The sequence below is a fragment of the Scleropages formosus genome, chromosome 19, assembly GCF_900964775.1.
Source record: "Scleropages formosus chromosome 19, fSclFor1.1, whole genome shotgun sequence".
In the NCBI taxonomy this organism is placed as follows: domain Eukaryota; kingdom Metazoa; phylum Chordata; class Actinopteri; order Osteoglossiformes; family Osteoglossidae; genus Scleropages; species Scleropages formosus.
Window position 1 is genome coordinate 8,896,943 of NC_041824.1, and position 17,686 is coordinate 8,914,628.

The 17,686-nt window shown below is 41.6% G+C and overlaps 1 protein-coding gene across 1 annotated transcript; it reads left to right on the forward strand.

Annotated features, from left to right (window-relative positions):
* The first annotated feature begins 1,680 nt into the window (after positions 1 to 1,680).
* odad2 (outer dynein arm docking complex subunit 2) lies at positions 1,681 to 16,426 on the forward strand. The gene is made up of 13 exons (XM_029246374.1): positions 1,681 to 1,752; positions 1,869 to 2,010; positions 4,793 to 4,949; positions 6,288 to 6,434; positions 6,923 to 7,132; positions 7,763 to 7,996; positions 8,184 to 8,294; positions 8,420 to 8,574; positions 10,283 to 10,525; positions 12,662 to 12,776; positions 14,543 to 14,731; positions 14,916 to 15,140; positions 16,147 to 16,426. The coding sequence occupies exons 2-13, from the start codon at positions 1,877 to 1,879 to the stop codon at positions 16,258 to 16,260; spliced, it is 2,034 nt and encodes a 677-aa protein (XP_029102207.1). The 5' UTR covers positions 1,681 to 1,752; positions 1,869 to 1,876; the 3' UTR covers positions 16,261 to 16,426.
* The last annotated feature ends 1,260 nt before the right edge of the window (positions 16,427 to 17,686 follow it).

A 17,686-nucleotide genomic window follows, 5' to 3' on the forward strand; every position in this document is an offset into this window, starting at 1 on the left:
ACAGGTAGAAGGGAGACTCACTTCCACTTGTGTGAAGTTCAGAGCAACCTTAGTGCGGCAACACTGGGAGGTTTCAGGAATGTGTACTTTTCTTTAGGTGATTCTTTTCTCAAAAGTGACTTGTACTAAGTTACTTCCAATTATCTACCTCCTCTTACAGCTGGTTAGTATTTACCATAGCAATTTAAGGCATGTACCATGCTCACGCTTTTAGGATTCGATTTAAAGTTGAATTTTCATCTCGGATCAGGAAGACCGATATCCTGTTAGGATGAGGTTCCACTAATGGCAATGCCTGAGCCCATCTGATGTATTCATTTTTCAAACAATTCTTCTGTTAATCCAGCATGTGAGGGTCCAGACAGCGACATGCCAAGCAGAAACGCGTCACAGGGGCTTGGCAGTTTCTGATGCACTTCGGAAGTTATTAAAACAAAATCACTTTCCTGATATACAGTGTCATCAATCTGAGTGAGTTTAAAAATGTACTGAATGATGCGTTTTAAAATTGTCATCCTTCTGGGAAGCATTAAAGCTTAAGGAAGGTGGCACTGGGTTGGGGAATCGTTCTGCCATTACTGACTGTACTGAAACAATGCTACATATTATGCCAGGATTGTTCAATCGGGAGCTGCAAGTCTCCTGGTTGAGCCTTCAGGCACATTGCCTGGTGTGTGCCCAGTAATTTGATTTATTATTCAGAGCGCGCGGTCTGTAGATGTAGGGTTTGCAACTTCACAATTTATAGTGCACAGGTGAAAAACGGAAACCTGAAGATTAAAACATGGATGGGAAGAAGAATCAAGGGACATGATTTTCAAGATGAGAAGAAATGATGGCTTAGTCAAAACTAAGTGTGCGGATCAGACAAGATTCCAAAACCACTGAACCAAAGTTGGTGTCCTATAGACTGATGAGCTACAGGCGTGTCGGGGGTGTCCTAATATTGTCGTCTTTGGCGGCCTCTCGTGGTCATATGTGCGCATAGCAGGTGGAGATTGGACAGCTGCGTAGGAGTCGCGTTGTGAAAATTTCTCTCTAACAGTGCAGTAATTCAGTCACTTATAAGATTCTCACCGATTATCTAAAATGGGGAACTTTCCTTTTGTATCTAAATGTATTCACAGTATTGCATACTCATATTTAAAATGGAGCATAAACTGCTCTATGCAGATGTGCCTGCCACTGCTGCTGTACAATAAGGCATCTGACCTGCAGCCAGTTTGTCAGGAGAAATATGCGGTGAAGGAATTTTAATATTGTTTGAATATTGTTGCATGAGAGGTTTATTAAGCATGGTAGATGGAACCAGACCCTCTACTGATGCAACCACAAAAGAGTTTTTTGGCCTTCTTGGTTTGTTTTTTCTGCAATGAAAACATAAAATTTTTTTTCCCTTTTTTTTTTTTTTCTCTCTTTCTCCACAGAGGTTGTTTTTGTCTTCATGGACACTGCCAGTAAATTTCTTGACAGCATGATGGTCAGCAAGTAGCTTGGTAGTGAATCTGACACTAGCACGGCAGCCGAAGAGCTTCCAGGTGGTGTCCATGACAACAACAACATAGTGGTCAAAGAACCGCTTCCATGACAACAACAACAACAGCAACTTAGCACCACCTACCATTTAGTCGGCACAAGTGCTTTTGATTAACCACCCGTTGGATTTAAACATGTTTGGTTTCTGAATATCAGTCTCACATTTAGACAGGAAAGGTTTTACAGCTACTGCAACTTTTATTTAATAATACAATGGTGAGTGCACTGGGATTCATTTGCTTTTCCGTTAAATGGCATTCTGTTTTTATTAAGGTAAAAAGCTGAAAAATGATTCACTTGTGCTTAAGATTTAATGTTTGCTTTCATTTCAGTAAGGAAGATGACTAAGAAAGGTAAAGATGGAGCAAATGAGCCAAGCTCTAAAGCAAAAGGAAGCTCTTTAGTGGAAGAGAGCAAGAAAAAGGCACTTTTCTCCACGTCTTCTTTACATGGATGTCATTCTTCACAAAAATTGTAAGTTCCCTGGATTTTTCTTTAAAATTCTTTGCTTATTGAGAAAATACTTATGGTGTTCATTACCCAAAAGTGACTGAATTGCCATCAGGGTTGGGGTCTGAGTATGTGACTGTTGCGAGCAGTTATGCTTCCAGGGATATTCTCGAGACTAGATATGCTATTGTATATTTTATTGTTCATTTTGGAGTGATGACTTTATTTATAATCACAAGCCCAGCAGCCATTCTTCTGAAATATATTTACTTATATCTGTTCTACATAAGTAGGGTTTTCGACAGAATTGTAGCTTTTCTCTTAATTGTCAATTACCGGTTTATATGGATACCGTTAAAGTTGCTGGAGTGGTGTAAGGCAGGTGCAGTGTGGCCATGTTACACAATTCACCAGTATGACTGGTTCACATGCGGTACAAGTGGGGCTGCTGGGAGCTTCTTGCCACGGATGATGGGTACACACACCCAGGGATGGTCAATTTGGCAGCTGGAAGTGTAGCAGTTAAGGACACACTTGTCTGCAACCTGTAGGTTACCAAGTTCACTGCAGCAGCAAAATATCCAGCTGCATGAATGAGTAACAGAAGTATTTTTAAATAAAATAATGACAGTATTTGAGCAAATATAAATGATCTCCTATGGGACCTCCACTTCCCCAGGCTAACAAAGGAACGATATTGCGCCAACGTACTGCGTACGCTGTACTAGAGGACTGTAGGTGAATATGGTTTTAATAATTTCCAATACCTATGAGTAGCACTTTCCTACCATGCTAGTCTTTCTTGTTATAGAAAAATGATGTGCACTACTAGCCCACAGTACTTACATTTATTCATTTTGCTGACGTTTTTCTCCAAAGTGACTTAGAATGTTCAGGTTACAATTATTTACCCATTTATACAGCTGGGTAATTTTTACTGGAGTAATTTAGGGTACATACCTTGCTCAGGGGTACTACAGCCAGAGGACAGAATCAAACCTGTGACCTTTGAGTCCAAAGGCAGTAGCTCTAACCGATGCACTGCAGCTGTCCGGTATGAAATGAGTTTGAAACCCTCATCTACACTGTATGTGAAATTTCATTTTTTTCAAAAAAAATGTCATCTCTGTATGGTGCCATAGCTTCCCTGTGGCCCCATGTGCTTGTGTGCCAACTTTAGTTTCTGTAAAATATACTGTTTTGCTACTTTTTTGTTACTCTGCAAAGTACTGTTTTCTTTACTGACTCATATATAGCCCAGCTGGCTTTAAAATCCTTTTTCACTGTCACTTGAATGCGTGTTTTATATCTAACGTGTGCAAAAAAATGTTAGGGTCCTAACGTCAATATGTTATGTCAGCAGGTGTGTTTAAATAGGCAGTGACTTCATTTTTCTTTTGCATGTGATAAATTCCTTACAGTTTCAAGAAGTTGAAGGGCAGCTCATATAAAGTACAGTCTGAAACTCATTGCAACATCCACATGAAGATATATTTACATTTATTTATTTAGCAGATGCTTTTGTCCAAAGTGATTTCCAATGAACTCTGTGTACCTTATTCACCGTGGTGACTTACACTGCTAGATACACCACTTGCACAGGGTCACTCATCCATACATCAGTGGAGCACACTCTCTCTGTCACTCACACGCTTTGGGTGAACCTGAACAGCATGTCTTTGGACCAGGGGAGGAAACACGCAGACATACGGAGAAAATGCAAACCACACAGATTAAGCAGGGATCAAACCCACATCCTCTCGCACCAGCCAGGCACTATGACACAGCAATGCTACTCGCTGTGCCACCATGCCACCGACAAATTCTAGGTCTGCAAAATCAATGGATCTGTTCTCCAATATCTAAAAAATTTGATTATTCGCTATAGTTTAGCCAGGTTGCTGCTTGTTGCTTCCGCACACAAGAGCTCCAAAATTAAAAGCACAAAGGTTTTTGATTCCGATGTAGCGGAATGTCCATCCCTGTGTCCATCAGGTTGCCGAATCTCTCAAAATTCATGAAAGGTCTCATCTTCCTAACTAACTTCTCCCCTAATCTCCTACGTGCTCAGTAAACATGTACTATAGTATCTGTTTAATAAAGATTAAAAAAAAAAACACCATCTGCAGCTACTCATATAGTGTACACTGCTTTATATGAGGTGGGCAGGCGCAGCGGGCTTGGCTGGTGCCTGCTGCGTGGCGGGTCTTGGGTTCGAGCCCTGCTTTGGGGTGCCTTGTGATGGAGTGGCGTCCCGTCCTAGGTGTGTCCTCTCCCCCACGGCCTTGCGCCCTGTGTTGCCGGGTTAGACTCCGGCACCATGACCCTGCTTGGTTGGTATGTGACAAATTGCATTCAAAAATCACATGTCTGCATCAAGAGCTCTCCTTAATTTTTTGTATTTTTCTGAAGAGTTGTATGTTGCTTTGGAGAAAAGTGTCTCCTAAATAAATGAATGTAAATGTAAATATAGTATTTCATTACATCTTTCAAGGGGGGGTGCAGTGGGTTTGACCGGGTTCTGCTCTCCGGTGGGTTTGGGGTTCAAGTCTTGCTTGGGATGCTCTGCGATGGACTGCCGTCCCGTCCTGGGTGTGTCCCCTCCCCCTCCAGCCCTACGCCCTGTGTTGCTGGGTTGGGCTCCGGCTCCCCCGCGTGGGACAAGCAGTTTCAGACGTGTGTGTGTGTGTGTGTGTGTGAGATTGTGTGTGATTACATCTTTCAACTTCTCTATTACTTTCACTACCAGCAGGACTGAAAGGTCATAGTTTCCTATAGATGTTAATTGAAATTTGTCTTCTCGGAGGTCTAAGATTCATGGAAGTGGGCCTGAAACAGAAGATGTCAGCGAGAGCTCCAGCGGGAGTGAGGAGGATGAGGAACAGCCGGAGCACCGGCCTGAGAGCCTCACCGACCTTCCCTCCGAGTACTGGCAGATCCAGAAGATTGTCAAGTATTTAAAGGTAATTGTGGTAATTTTCTCAGCCTGTGAATGCGTCAAGTTGTCAGAATTATTTACTGTATTGTGCAAATAAAAACTTCCTAAAAAGGTTGCTTCAATTGTTCTGTCATCTGTCTTTACAAATTTTCTGGATTCTGAATACATAACGTAACAAACTTGTAAAAAGATAAAGCAATCGCGAACAAGGTATAAAGTGCTTTTTATTTAAGCATTTAAACATTTTACTGTCTTTCAAAGCAGTTAACCTCTGGATATTTTAAAACTGCTGTTTGTTCATATACGAAAACACATCTACTGCTACTGAAAAAGTATTTGCATCCTTTCCAGTTTTCTGTATTTTTAAAAATACTGTTTAAGTTTGATCTTTTTGTCAGTTCTAGCTGTATAGAAAATGACACTAGCAATGTTTTTATGGACGGTAATGAAATGTACAATCATAAGTGTGGAAAAAGTGATTGCAATAACCAGTTATGTCACCTTTAGCTGCAATGACAGCAATTAAATGTTCTCTGTAGTTAACTAAAGTGTCACATCACCGTGAACAAATTTTTGGCCTGCCTCTCCATGCACAACTGTTCCTTTGCAGCTTTTCATCGTTTTTTCAATGGCTCTTTTCAGGTGCTGCCACATCGCAAACAGATTCATAATTTTTTTTTTTTTTTTAGCTACTCCTTTTAAGAACAGCCTAATAATTGCACAAATCCAGTACAACCTAATAATAATACTAAGGTTCCATTTCTGATGGCCTGTTGCCCTGACATATATTTAATAAATTTGTCTTGTTTCTTCAGTTTGTTTTGTTGGACTTGTTTTTATAGAACTTGTTGTAATTGTCGTAGTATCTGTTTGCAGTCTTCATGTTTGGATAGATCTCTGTTGTTTTTTTCCAGGTGAACTACTTCATGCAAATTATTGTATAAGGGATTCACTATGGGGTGAATTAATAGCGAAGGAAGTGACCATACCCGACCATACCCGACCATACCCAACCATCTCCCCCTAACCCACACAGCCAAAAATTCCTTTTACAGTGAAGTCAGCCTGGTGTGCTCTTTCTGTTTTATCTGAACAGCATCACTGTTTTACCTTTTAATAAAACTTGCTAGCTGGAGTTTCAGTTGTTGGCTCTAATAGATCAATAAAAAAATGTATTAATAAAAGTGGCCCATGTAATGGTGGGGGGGACCTTGAGTCAAATGCACATATATCAAATTTTTTATTGTGGACCGTTATCTGTGGGGGATTGTAAAGTGAAGTCTTCTCTTTTTGTTTCGGAATGTCCCTTAACTTTGTGTTTGCCAACTATTTCATTAATTCATGCTTGGAATTATTATTTCAGGGAGGCAACCAGACAGCCACAGTAATTGCTCTGTGCTCAATGAGGGACTTTAATTTAGCACAGGAGTCCTGCCAGTTGGCCATCCGGGATGTAGGTGGCCTTGAAGTTCTCATTAACTTGCTGGATACAGAAGAAATCAAATGCAAAGTGAGTAGCCCCGCCAAAGAACCTGGGTGCCTGTGTTTGTACATTTGTATTGTGCATGTATTGCTAAATTACTCTATCTTCCTTGGGTGTCTGATATGTTTTTGCCTAAATTATGGTTTTCAATCATTTTACCATATGTTTACATTGATGCCGTAGTCCTTCACGGACTAACTCTGTCATTAACCACTTCTCCAGGTCTGCATTGCTGTGCCTTAATAGACCTAGAAAAATAATACTTAAAAAGCTGAATGGATATGAAAAGTAAATACATTTAACTGACACTTTTGTCCAAAGCAACTTACAATGTTAAGCTACTTACAATCATTTACCCATTTATGCAGCGGGGTAATTATACTGGAGCAACATAGAGTAAGTACCCTGGTAATACAGCTGGAGGTGGGAATCGAATCTGTCACCTTTGGGTCCAAAGGCAGCAGCTCCAACCACTGCACTACCAGTTGTCCCCAAATACTTTCTCTTGCTATTAGATTGGCTCGCTGAAAATCCTGAAGGAAATCAGTAGTAACTCACAGATCCGGAGAGCGATCGCCGACCTCGGCGGCCTACAGACTATGGTGGAGATATTGGACTCTTCAGACAAGGATCTCAAAAGTCTTGCTGCGGAGACCGTTGCCAATGTGGCAAAGTTTCGAAGGGCGAGAAGGACAGTGAGGCAGCACGGTGGAATTAAGAGACTCGTAAGTAGAGGAAAATCATGAAATCGCATTCTTTTGTTTGTCGACATGCTGTTGCTGTACTTTTGAGATTTGACTAATTTATTATATTTACGTTTTCAGACTCATTACACAAAAAACAGCTTCATCTAAGTCAGAGAGAATGCAACTAAGTATCTTCATTTGACTTGTTTATTTAGCGCAGGCTGTAATTAAAATTGCAATGTTACGTACGTATTCCTAAACTTGGTATCCAAGGTATTTATTTTACATACCAGAATTGCTGCTAACAATGTGGTGCCTTCAAGAAATGCGATGCAGAATACAATGAAACGCACACACATTTTGTGAATCGAGGGATGCCTGTGTCTTTGACTGATATTTAATTTACTAAATGATATTGTAAGAGTAGCTTAGCAGAGAGGGATGACATGTGATTACAGTAACTGAGAACTCTTCGTCGTCATATTGTATACCATGTAAGCACGTTTATTGCTCTCCGAGATTGTTTAAGTAGAAATTCCCAGATGGAGAAAAGAGTGTTTAAAGAATGACCATGTGAAATGTAAATAGCTCTGAATGCTACCTAATTTTGTTAATTATTAATTGTAATTAATAGATGTTAATCATGCCTCAATCTGTTATGCCTCCAAGGTTGAGCTCCTGCACTGTGTCCCAGACTCAGCAGCTCTGTCAGAGCAGCAGGAGAAAGACATTGAGGTGGCGCGTTGTGGGGCCCTGGCGCTCTGGAGCTGCAGCAGGAGCACCAGGAACAAGGAGGCCATCCGCAGAGCGGGCGGCATCCCGCTGCTTGCACGTCTCCTCAAATCCCCTCATGAAAACATGCTGATCCCTGTGGTGGGCACATTGCAGGAATGTGCCTCTGAGGTGAATGATTTCCTTCATTTCCACTTTCTTCTATAAACAGGATTTGACGTACAGATGACCATGTTGTTTTATCCTACTAAAGGGTTCGTGAAATGTTCTCGCGCTGATGCGTGGTGGTACCAAAGCGATCGCTGGTTCTCTCCGTTAGTGCAGACTCATGCATAAAGGAAGTGGGTTTTTTTTCTAGAAAAGTTACAGGATCGCCATTCAAGCTGAGGGACTGATTGAAGATCTGGTCAAAAATCTCAATTCTGGTAACCATGAGCTTCAAATGCACTGTGCCAGTGCCATCTTTAAGGTGAGTCTCTTCGCTTTGACTTTTACAATGAGTTTCAGCTATTAAGTGTTTTTATTTTTCCATGTTTTCCATCTAGACTGAAACTGATTACAAATGTCCTAACGTTTCAATGTTTTTTTATTCAGTGTGCAGAGGATAAAAAAACGCGTGACTTTGTGCGGCAGTATGAAGGACTTCAGCCGCTTGTTGGTCTTCTGAAGGTATCTGAGAACAAGCAGCTCCTGGCCGCTGCTACTGGAGCCATCTGGAAATGTTCCATTAGCTTGGAGAACGTTGAAAAGTATGGATTAAGTCATTAAATTTCATCAGCGATATCGACTCATACACTACTCAGCATTTAGTGCATGTTCAGCAATGACTGTACGTGACCAGGGATGGGCAAACTTTTTGACTCACACTGGGTTTGGCCACACTGGGTTTTAAAATTTGACAGACGGGCCGGGCCAGTAGCAGATGGGAGGATGAACTAATATAAATTACATGTGAAACCCATTACCTAAAAAGTAAAGAAAACTTGTATTCAATTTCAGTGGGAACAGTGTTGTTGCTGAACAGCGCCATCTAGTGGAATCAACTAAAACGCAGGGTATTGTAGGAAAAAGGCAAAATGAATGTGGTCTTTAGGAAAATTTTGTAAATGCTCGACGGGCCGGAATAAACAGCCCAACGAGCCGTATGTGGCCCGCGGGCCGTAGTTTGCCCACCACTGTTGTAGCTTCTCACCTCACAGCATTCCTATAAAAGAAATCATTCTAACTTTCTTGTTCACGCTACTTAAACATATTCCATGATTTGATGAACTTCAGAAGTAACAGTAATTTTTTTTAAATGAGTAAATTTTACTTTACTAATTATTGTGTCCACTTCAAAATTATTACTGAGGTGTCTAAAACAGAGCGCCTAACATGATACAGATGTGGTTTTCCTTTGAAATATAAACATTGTTATAAAAATGAACTCCTCCATTCCCTTAACCCTCAAGAAACTGTGAGGAATGTATGAAACCGATGGAAGGATGTTGGGTTCATTACTGCATATTATGCTGATATGTTCTTTGTATTTGTTTGCATGATATTCTCTTTAATGGGTGTACAACCAGCTGTGGTTTATTGTATTTATATATGTATATCTGTTTGGAAGAGCTCTGTTTGTCATCTTCATAAAATTTCTATAATTAGTCTGGAATTGGTTCTGTGTACCTAATATATATATATTTTTTAACATTCCAAATGGTGTCTAAATATATAATATGCATTTAGTAAGTGGGACTTAATAAAATATAATTAGTAGTGGAGAGAAAGGAAGCGTATAAAAATATGGGTGTCTCTCTTTGGTTCTGTAACCTTGTGATGCGATTGTATTACGTTTATAGTTTTGCAATGTATATAATACTATCAGAATTAAAAACCTGGAAGTTTACTTTTAGTTGCATGTAGTACATGGCATGACGTTTTACCATACAGTTGTGCTCTAGTGCAGATAACAGTTCAGTAGCAGCTCATGCACTGCATTGTTCTCTGTATGTTGTTCAGCAACAATGTTGGCAGCTTCCCTCTTCATTTACTGTTTTATGTGCAAGAAAATGTTTCGTTGAACTGCGACCAAAACCGAATGACCTTGGACACGTTCTACAATAACAGCATTATTGCCAGAAACCGTAACCGTGAATAAAAAGAGCCACATACTGTAGCTTTCAACGTACATAAGGGGTTAGTTGAGGCTTTCTGAAACCACAGCGTGTCCCTTCACGTCACATTTTGTCCCTTTATCTGCTGTCGGCCTGAACTGTTACGTCCAGCCGTAGGTGCGGGGAAGTGAGGTAAAACCACGGTAGCGCACGGTCACTCACTGCTACAGATCATGGTGTTCTGTTGTGTTTCGCATATATCTTACTGCATATATCCTACAGCGTGTAGCTTCCTCTGTGATACCTGTCCTTTACCCAGTTCAGAGTGGATCTCTGAAGATGCGCTGCGCCTTCTCCCCAGGTTTCAGGAGTACAACGCCCTGGAGATGCTGGTGGGGCTGTTGACAGACCAACCTGAGGAGGTGCTCATCAACGTGGTGGGGGCCCTTGGTGAATGTGCGCGGAACCCACCCAACCGGGCCACCGTCAGGAAGTGCGGTGGCATCCAGCCGCTGGTCGGTCTCCTGACGGGGATCAACCCGGCGCTGCTGGTCAACGTCACTCGAGCCGTGGGGGCCTGTGCCGTGGACTTGGAGAACATGGCGTGAGTTCCATGTTCTTCTTTGCTCGACTGAAAGGCCTGAACTGGAGTGTTGGGATTAGAATGGGCCTGAATGGTGAACACGTCCTTCTCATAGTCATTTTCATTGATATCGTGCTGTTCTGCTGTCAACACCCACCTGCTAAAAATATTGATTTTAATAATGCAGTTTTATACTTCTATTGTTCCTATCGTTAAAAATTACTATAAGAGAATGAAAAAATGAATTTATTGGTCAGCTAGATTAAATCAAGGGCTTCAGTTTCAGGTTTTATTATGATAGTCCATAGTAATTAGCAGTCAATGAAAATGAATACCTGAAACGAAAGAAATATGTCCTTTTTGACTCAGGGACACTATATTTATTTTTTTGTTTAAATCTTTTACTTTTATACTTTTGGCAACACTCATTATGCCCACTACTGTTGCATTTTGCAGAGTTTGGGCTAAACTAATTTGTTGTCAGATATCTTGACAATAGTGTACAGTAGTTCACTGAGCAATTAACATGGTTCATATCTAACTGTTTCCTGCCTGAAACCCATCTGCTCAGAGCTGTTTCTGAAATTTACCGAGCAGAACGACTCAAGAACGACTCAAGCATAGCAACATCCCTCTGCCATGTGGAGGAGCCTCGGTCAGATGTCTCACTCATGGCTGCGTTTCACTTTTCCTCCAGACTCTCAGTTCTCACAAACTGACCATTTTCTCTCAGTGTAAAATGATATTTTTCTCTATTTTTTCCTCCCTTTTCGTATTTTTTTCTTCCGCTTCCTCCGTATATATGAACAAGGCTTTGTTTACATAGGAAGAGCAGTATTATGAAACCGTCTACATAACAGCTTCTGGTTGGTGCAAAGGAACCACAAGCCAAGCAGCCATTCTTCAAGTAGCTGACAGATTCACTCCCATCTGGTTTACTTTACCAGAAAACTACATGCTGCATATGAAACTGCGTCCGTTCCTACTGTTTCTTGTGCTGAGCTCCTGCACTTTTTGTGTGCACAACACTTGAAGGCACTCAGCACAGGGATGCTCATAGTACTCAGTATTTACTACAAATTGTGTGTTTCTGGGTTAAACCAGATCACTGCTTTTATTTTCTTATATATTGCACTGATAGTCTACAGATGACATATTTTATACCGCTAAATGTAACTCCACAAGTGGGTGCATTTTGTACATTGAATAAGGTTACATTTCCTTTGATGTCACTTTTGATGTAATTTCCTTTGCTAGAACTTTACTGAAAGTACAATCCAATATTTGTCGCAAAAATGTATATTCTATGTTTCTTATTGTTCTGCTTGATCTTTCTACTATAGTTCATATCTGTTCATTTGAAGAGAACTGCCCGGATTTGACGCTTTCTTAGGTTCATCGCTGTGATCGAGTGGAAGCATCACATGGATTTTACCGTGATGTAGTGAAATCCCGGACAGATTTATGTACAAATGGGTGACAGATGGTGCAGAGATGCCTCTGACCAGACACTATTTGTTGTTGGCCACGGAGATCCTTTGATTAGAGAGTCTTACGACGACGCTCCGAAGTTGGGCTGGCTGATTGAGCGCACACATGGGAAACACGTTACATGTTATTTATACCAGACAACGGATGCGCTGCGGCATAATTTAGCTTTCTGGCCCTTCACTACAGCACTAACTACACTCATGTATGTAGCATGAAATATGGCCTGTGCTTGAGTAAACTTCGTCTGGAGAAAGTGAAATATTGGGAGGCCTGTTTCTTGAACTGTTTGACTTGGAAATGAGTGCCACTGCCCAGTGAAAGGAGCTGCGCTGTGTCCGTTTAAACCTTTAATGGGCTTTTCAAACACGCATGACCGTGACACAATACTGCATGAAGCTTCATGGAGCGTTAAATCGTCACCGATGTTCATTTGGTGACTTTTTATTTAAGCCCCGTCACAATGGTGGACCCGATCAATAAGCTTATACTAGTAAAGATAAGTAAACTGTAGGTGAAAGCTGCCCTGCACTGGCTATTATTTTGTTTAGCCCTTTGTCGACGGACAACATCGGTGCGAGTCAATACTATCGCTCTGCGTGCGGACGTGGAAACGGCAGATCGAACGTGCCCTGAGATGAAATCCTTCTGCTGCTCTCTGTGTTACAGAATAATCGACAACTTGGATGGAGTTCGTCTCCTCTGGTCCCTGTTAAAAAATCCAAATCCAGATGTTCAAGCCAATGCCGCATGGGCAGTCTGTCCCTGCATCAAAAATGCAAAGGTATGTAAAATTAGGACACTGGACACACCGAGACACATTTAGGAGCTGCAGCGTCTGAAAATTTGAGGTGAAATTAGATTCCGATGTGACGTATTTATATACGTATCATTTAAGTGGAATCCGTGCAGCGTAATCAAGACTGTCATGTTTACACCACATGCAGTGGCCTTTTAACGTTGATTTTAATATGGAAAATATTGTAATGCTTGGCTCACGCTGACTCGGAATTTCCTAGTTGCATCAAATTGAATATCGTCGTTATTGTTCGGTGTTTTTCAGATCTGCCGTTTCAAGGGTCCAGAAGGAAACAGTTTTACACGGAATGTACATAAACGTGCTAATAAAAGGCCTTCCGTTATGTCTGAAATCGGTCCGAGCGAGACTGACATCGTGTCCAGTTGGAAACTCTATTTTTAAAAATGCGTCCGAGGGCCGTACGCTCACGGTTTACTTGAGCCGAGATGTCAGACTGCACTTTTTTACGCAGCATCTCAAGGTGAAACATTTATTTTGTAAACCGAGACGCAAACTCCATCGCCGGAAAAGAGCCGCTCTTATTTCGGTATCACTGAACGTCTTTCTCTCAGAATCGGTCTGAGCTTATTTCCAAAATTAATGTGATTTCCCGAAACGTGTTTATTTTCAATACAATGTGATTAAAGAAAAACGTGTGTTTGCGTATTAAACATATTGGATTAAACCGGGTTCTACATTCAGGCAGGTGTTATAAGATGAAGATTTGTGATCCTCTGCAAGAGGGATTTTCCTGGCTGAGCGGGGTGGCGGGAATGATGTATGCGAACCATACGGAAAAGAGGACGGAGGATCTCATTGCGAGCTAACAGTGTTTGACAGTGTTTATCTGATAGTCATGGTGCCAGTTCTTTCGAATACACGCTGCTGCGATGACTCTGGGGGTAGAGCAGTGACACGAGCTAAACGGTGCATTCCGCCGATACGGTGCAGGAATCCGATACTCCTTGGTGCAGTAGTTATTTACGTAGAGCACATGTGGGCCTGGTTAGCAGCTCAGGGGTGCATTTATAAGAGGGCCATGCTGTAAGAACAGCTGGGTACCCATGTGTCCACTCCTCCTTTGCTACAAGTTCTGCATCAGAGACAGTCACTTCTGAATGGGACAGTCATTAGTAGTCAGAGGTAACACGGTAAAGTCCTGCATTTGCTTCACTCGCTTTATTCTTCATTCAGTGAAACATGTTCCTCTGGGTGCAGCAGCAGAAGGCAATGATGCCAGCTTTCACTTTCATTCTTTTCATTGGTTGCTCATGTAAACGGCTCTGGGGCAGATCAGTGCAATTTAGGGGTCTTCCTGGGGTTTTACATGTTTCTGTGTTTCACCACTGCTGCCTACAGAATAAGTCTTGCCTGCATAAGCACTTTCAGTAGTGTGTTTTCAATTTTATTTCATTTTTTTGATGTGATATGCAGAGAGCCATTATGTCGTGGATTATCTCTGGTCGCTGTCCAGCTCATGAAAGAGATTCTCACAGATGCTCACAGCTGGTGGCTTTAGAGACTCCTGTCATTCTGACCCCCGTCATTGGTATTCCTGAGGAAGCTACTTCCTCTGTGCATTGGGAGGGGGTCTCTTTGGGGGCTTCCCAAACAGAGCTCTTCTCTTGGCACACCTTCTGAAATGGCGCAGGCCAGCGACTAAAAGGTATCCACGGCTCAGTGCTGAGCACATCCCTTTGCTGCTCTTTAGCTGACTAAGAAACAAACTAATGAGAAGGTTTTTGCCCCAGGATGCAGGGGAAATGGTGCGATCCTTTGTTGGCGGACTGGAGTTGATTGTTAATTTGCTGAAATCGACAAACAAAGAGGTCCTGGCAAGCGTCTGCGCTGCCATCGCCAACATAGCCAAAGACGAAGAGAATCTGGCAGTGATAACGGACCACGGGGTCGTGCCGATGCTGGCGAAACTGGCAAACACAGTAAGTAGCCTTTCCTGCCAGCAAGCAGTACTGCTCTGTGTGCTCAAACCTAAAAGTGGACTTGGTGCAATTACTAGACTGAGAACTGGTGATGGTCAAAGAGCCCATCAGTATCTGCTGCTCTGCTGGGTTATTTTACTGTGTCACATGTAGTAGATCTCTCAGTGGTTTTGAAAACTTGCAGCAGGCTGATGACAAGCTGCGCCGCCACCTGGCTGAAGCCATTGCTCAGTGCTGCATGTGGGGGACCAACCGTGTGTCCTTTGGGGAGGCTGGTGCCGTGGCTCCGCTGGTGGGCTACCTCAGGTCTTCGGACGCCTCAGTCCATCAGGCCACCGCAGAGGCCCTTTTCCAGCTGTCTAAGGATCCTAACAACTGCATCACAATGCATGAAAATGGAGTGGTCAAGGTACCCCTTGAATCCTCATCCTCTTTCCCCTTCACTTGATTTATTCTTTTATAATTTCTTGACTGTTATTTCTCATTGACTGGACATCCAGACTAGTTTGGGTTTGTCTGTGTAAGACTCTAAACCAACGCGAAGTAATGAATAGCCTGATGCTTTACTTTGAAAGTGTCAGCTGTTGTGCGCTCAGTGCCAGCAGTACAGAAGATAAGCATTATACGATGGTGCATTTTTTAACATCGAACAAATCATACACGTACAAAATAGGCTGCTTAAAATTACATTAACACGGTGAACAAATTTTAACCCGTGTTATTGCCAGCACATTTGTCAGAATTGTTTTTTTCATAGCCACAGTGTATGTTTAGACAGAATTATTTTCTGCTGTCTGTCATTTGCTATGTGAGGCAGGAGATAGCATAGTAGATGGAACAGCTGCCTGTGGATCTGAAGGTCACAGGTTTGAATCCCATCTAATGTTTTTCTAGAGGACATTGACAGTTCAAAAAATGGGTAAATCGTTATAGGTTTCCTTGACAAAAAGCATCAGCTAAATGAATAAATGTTCTGTATTCTGAAAAAGTGCATATTTGAAAATGGAAAACAAGTTCTTCAATAAAACCTCAAAGAATTATATTGTAAGCCTTCAATATAATCTGACAATTGAAGATTGGAAGGCTATAAGTTTCCAGTTCAGGGTTTCAGTGCCGGTCCCATCTGTTAGAGACATTCCTTTATCCTACAAAAATTTAGGAAGCACATGTTTGCAGCAGTAGTCAGTTCTTAATAACACTTTCAAAGGGCCGATACACAACCATACAGGGCAAGGCAATATGGTTTACAGTTTATTGTCACGGTCACACTTGTGTTCTGTTAGTCAGTTATTTCTGAGTATTAATAACTGTTTGAGAACATGTTAAAAAATGTGTCATGGATATTGAGCTGTGCACAGTGTGTGTTCTGCTTCCCGTTACATCTCAGTTTTCCTTCTCCCTCGTGTCTCAAACAGCTGCTCCTGGGCATGATTGGATCTAGTGATGAGGTTCTTCAAGAAGCAGCAGCTGGCTGTGTGGCCAACATCCGGCGACTTGCCCTGGCCAACGAAAAGGCCAGATACAACTGAGGGCAAAAAGTGGTTAGCGCCTTCCTGGGCATCTTGTCACCTGCAAGGGTATCCAGAATGAAGAATTTACTCAGCAGGGTGTGCTGGAAGCACACTAAATATGTACAGATTAAGAGGGAAAGAAAGCTGCTGTCCGCATTTAAATTGATCCTTCTGGTCAGAATAGCAGGAAGCATTTTAAAATTCTGTTGATGAATTTGACTTAATATTTAATTTGGATTTCATACAAGTATTTATATAAAAAAAAAAAAAAAAAAAACTCTCCTTACTGTAGTGTCCCTCCACAGAGCTACTAGAAACCAGCTTGGCAGACAGGGTGAAATAAACATGCTCTTTATTAGAAGCATACACATCTCCCAGCAGCAGAACACTTCAGAATCCCCCTGGGTCACTCCCAGCCCCCCTGCTGCACCCCATGGTTAAGGGGTTCCCCCCCGGGACTCCCCAGAATTCCACTCTCGGACACTGAACATAAATAGGACGACAACCAATCAGGAACCACACACAACTATGCACACACACATAAACACTAATGCCAACTATTTACACATTTATTCCCCTCAGCGCTGTTACATTACTTTTTCCAAAGTGACTGATTTAATAATAATAAGTGCTTTCTTCTGTTTCTCCTCTCACAAAATACTGTAAACTTGCCTGTCAGTGAAGTTGTTCTTGAGTGTGTGTCAGCTGGTCCATTTAATGTAATCATGTAGGCCATTTGACGATTCTTTACTTGGACAAATAAAATATTTGTAGTGCAGAACTTCAAAATATTGTGTGAAGGTGTGCAAATAGAACGATGACATCTACTTAAGTTAGTGTCAATAAGAATCTTTTGAATAAATGCCTGTTTTATGAGGCTGGCACCAGCATAGTATCAAAACTTGACACTTACACAGGCACAGTTAAACTATTATCTGAATGTTTTCGGTTTGTACAGGTTCATCTAAACAGTGCACTTCTTGGTATTTGGACAGTGGCACAACTTTTGCTGTTTTAGCTCCGTATTCCGATGCAGTTCGTTTGAAACGAAACTGACTTGGTTTGAAGTGCAGACCTTTCAGTTCAGCTTTCATTCGAAGGTATTTAGACTTCTATCCGGTGTTCCTTCTTGGAATCGGTCCTTTTTTGTACATAATCAATAATTTTTAAAGTATTTGATTTGTTAACACGGTTTTACACGTTTCTTTCAACGTGCCTTAAAAGAGCCACTCGACACGAAGAATTTCTCTTCCGTTGATGTTTCCTACACCGTCCATGTGTCGGAATTTCACATTTTTCCCTTATGATTGCTTTCAAATTTTGATTTACTGAGTGTCTTTCCAAAAGCAGAAAGTTATTTCAAATGATAATTCTGCATTCTAGACACAGGTCCTTTTCTCTCCAGAAAGAGAACTCGACTTCTATGCCACATTTACATGGTAAC

Bases quoted from the DNA above. Each gene is read 5' to 3' on its own strand.
- odad2 (XM_029246374.1), top strand. From the start codon at position 1,877: ATGACTAAGAAAGGTAAAGATGGAGCAAATGAGCCAAGCTCTAAAGCA. The intron at 6,435-6,922 runs GTGAGTAGCCCC...TCTTGCTATTAG, and splicing joins CAGAAGAAATCAAATGCAAA to ATTGGCTCGCTGAAAATCCT. The intron at 7,133-7,762 runs GTAAGTAGAGGA...TATGCCTCCAAG, and splicing joins ACGGTGGAATTAAGAGACTC to GTTGAGCTCCTGCACTGTGT.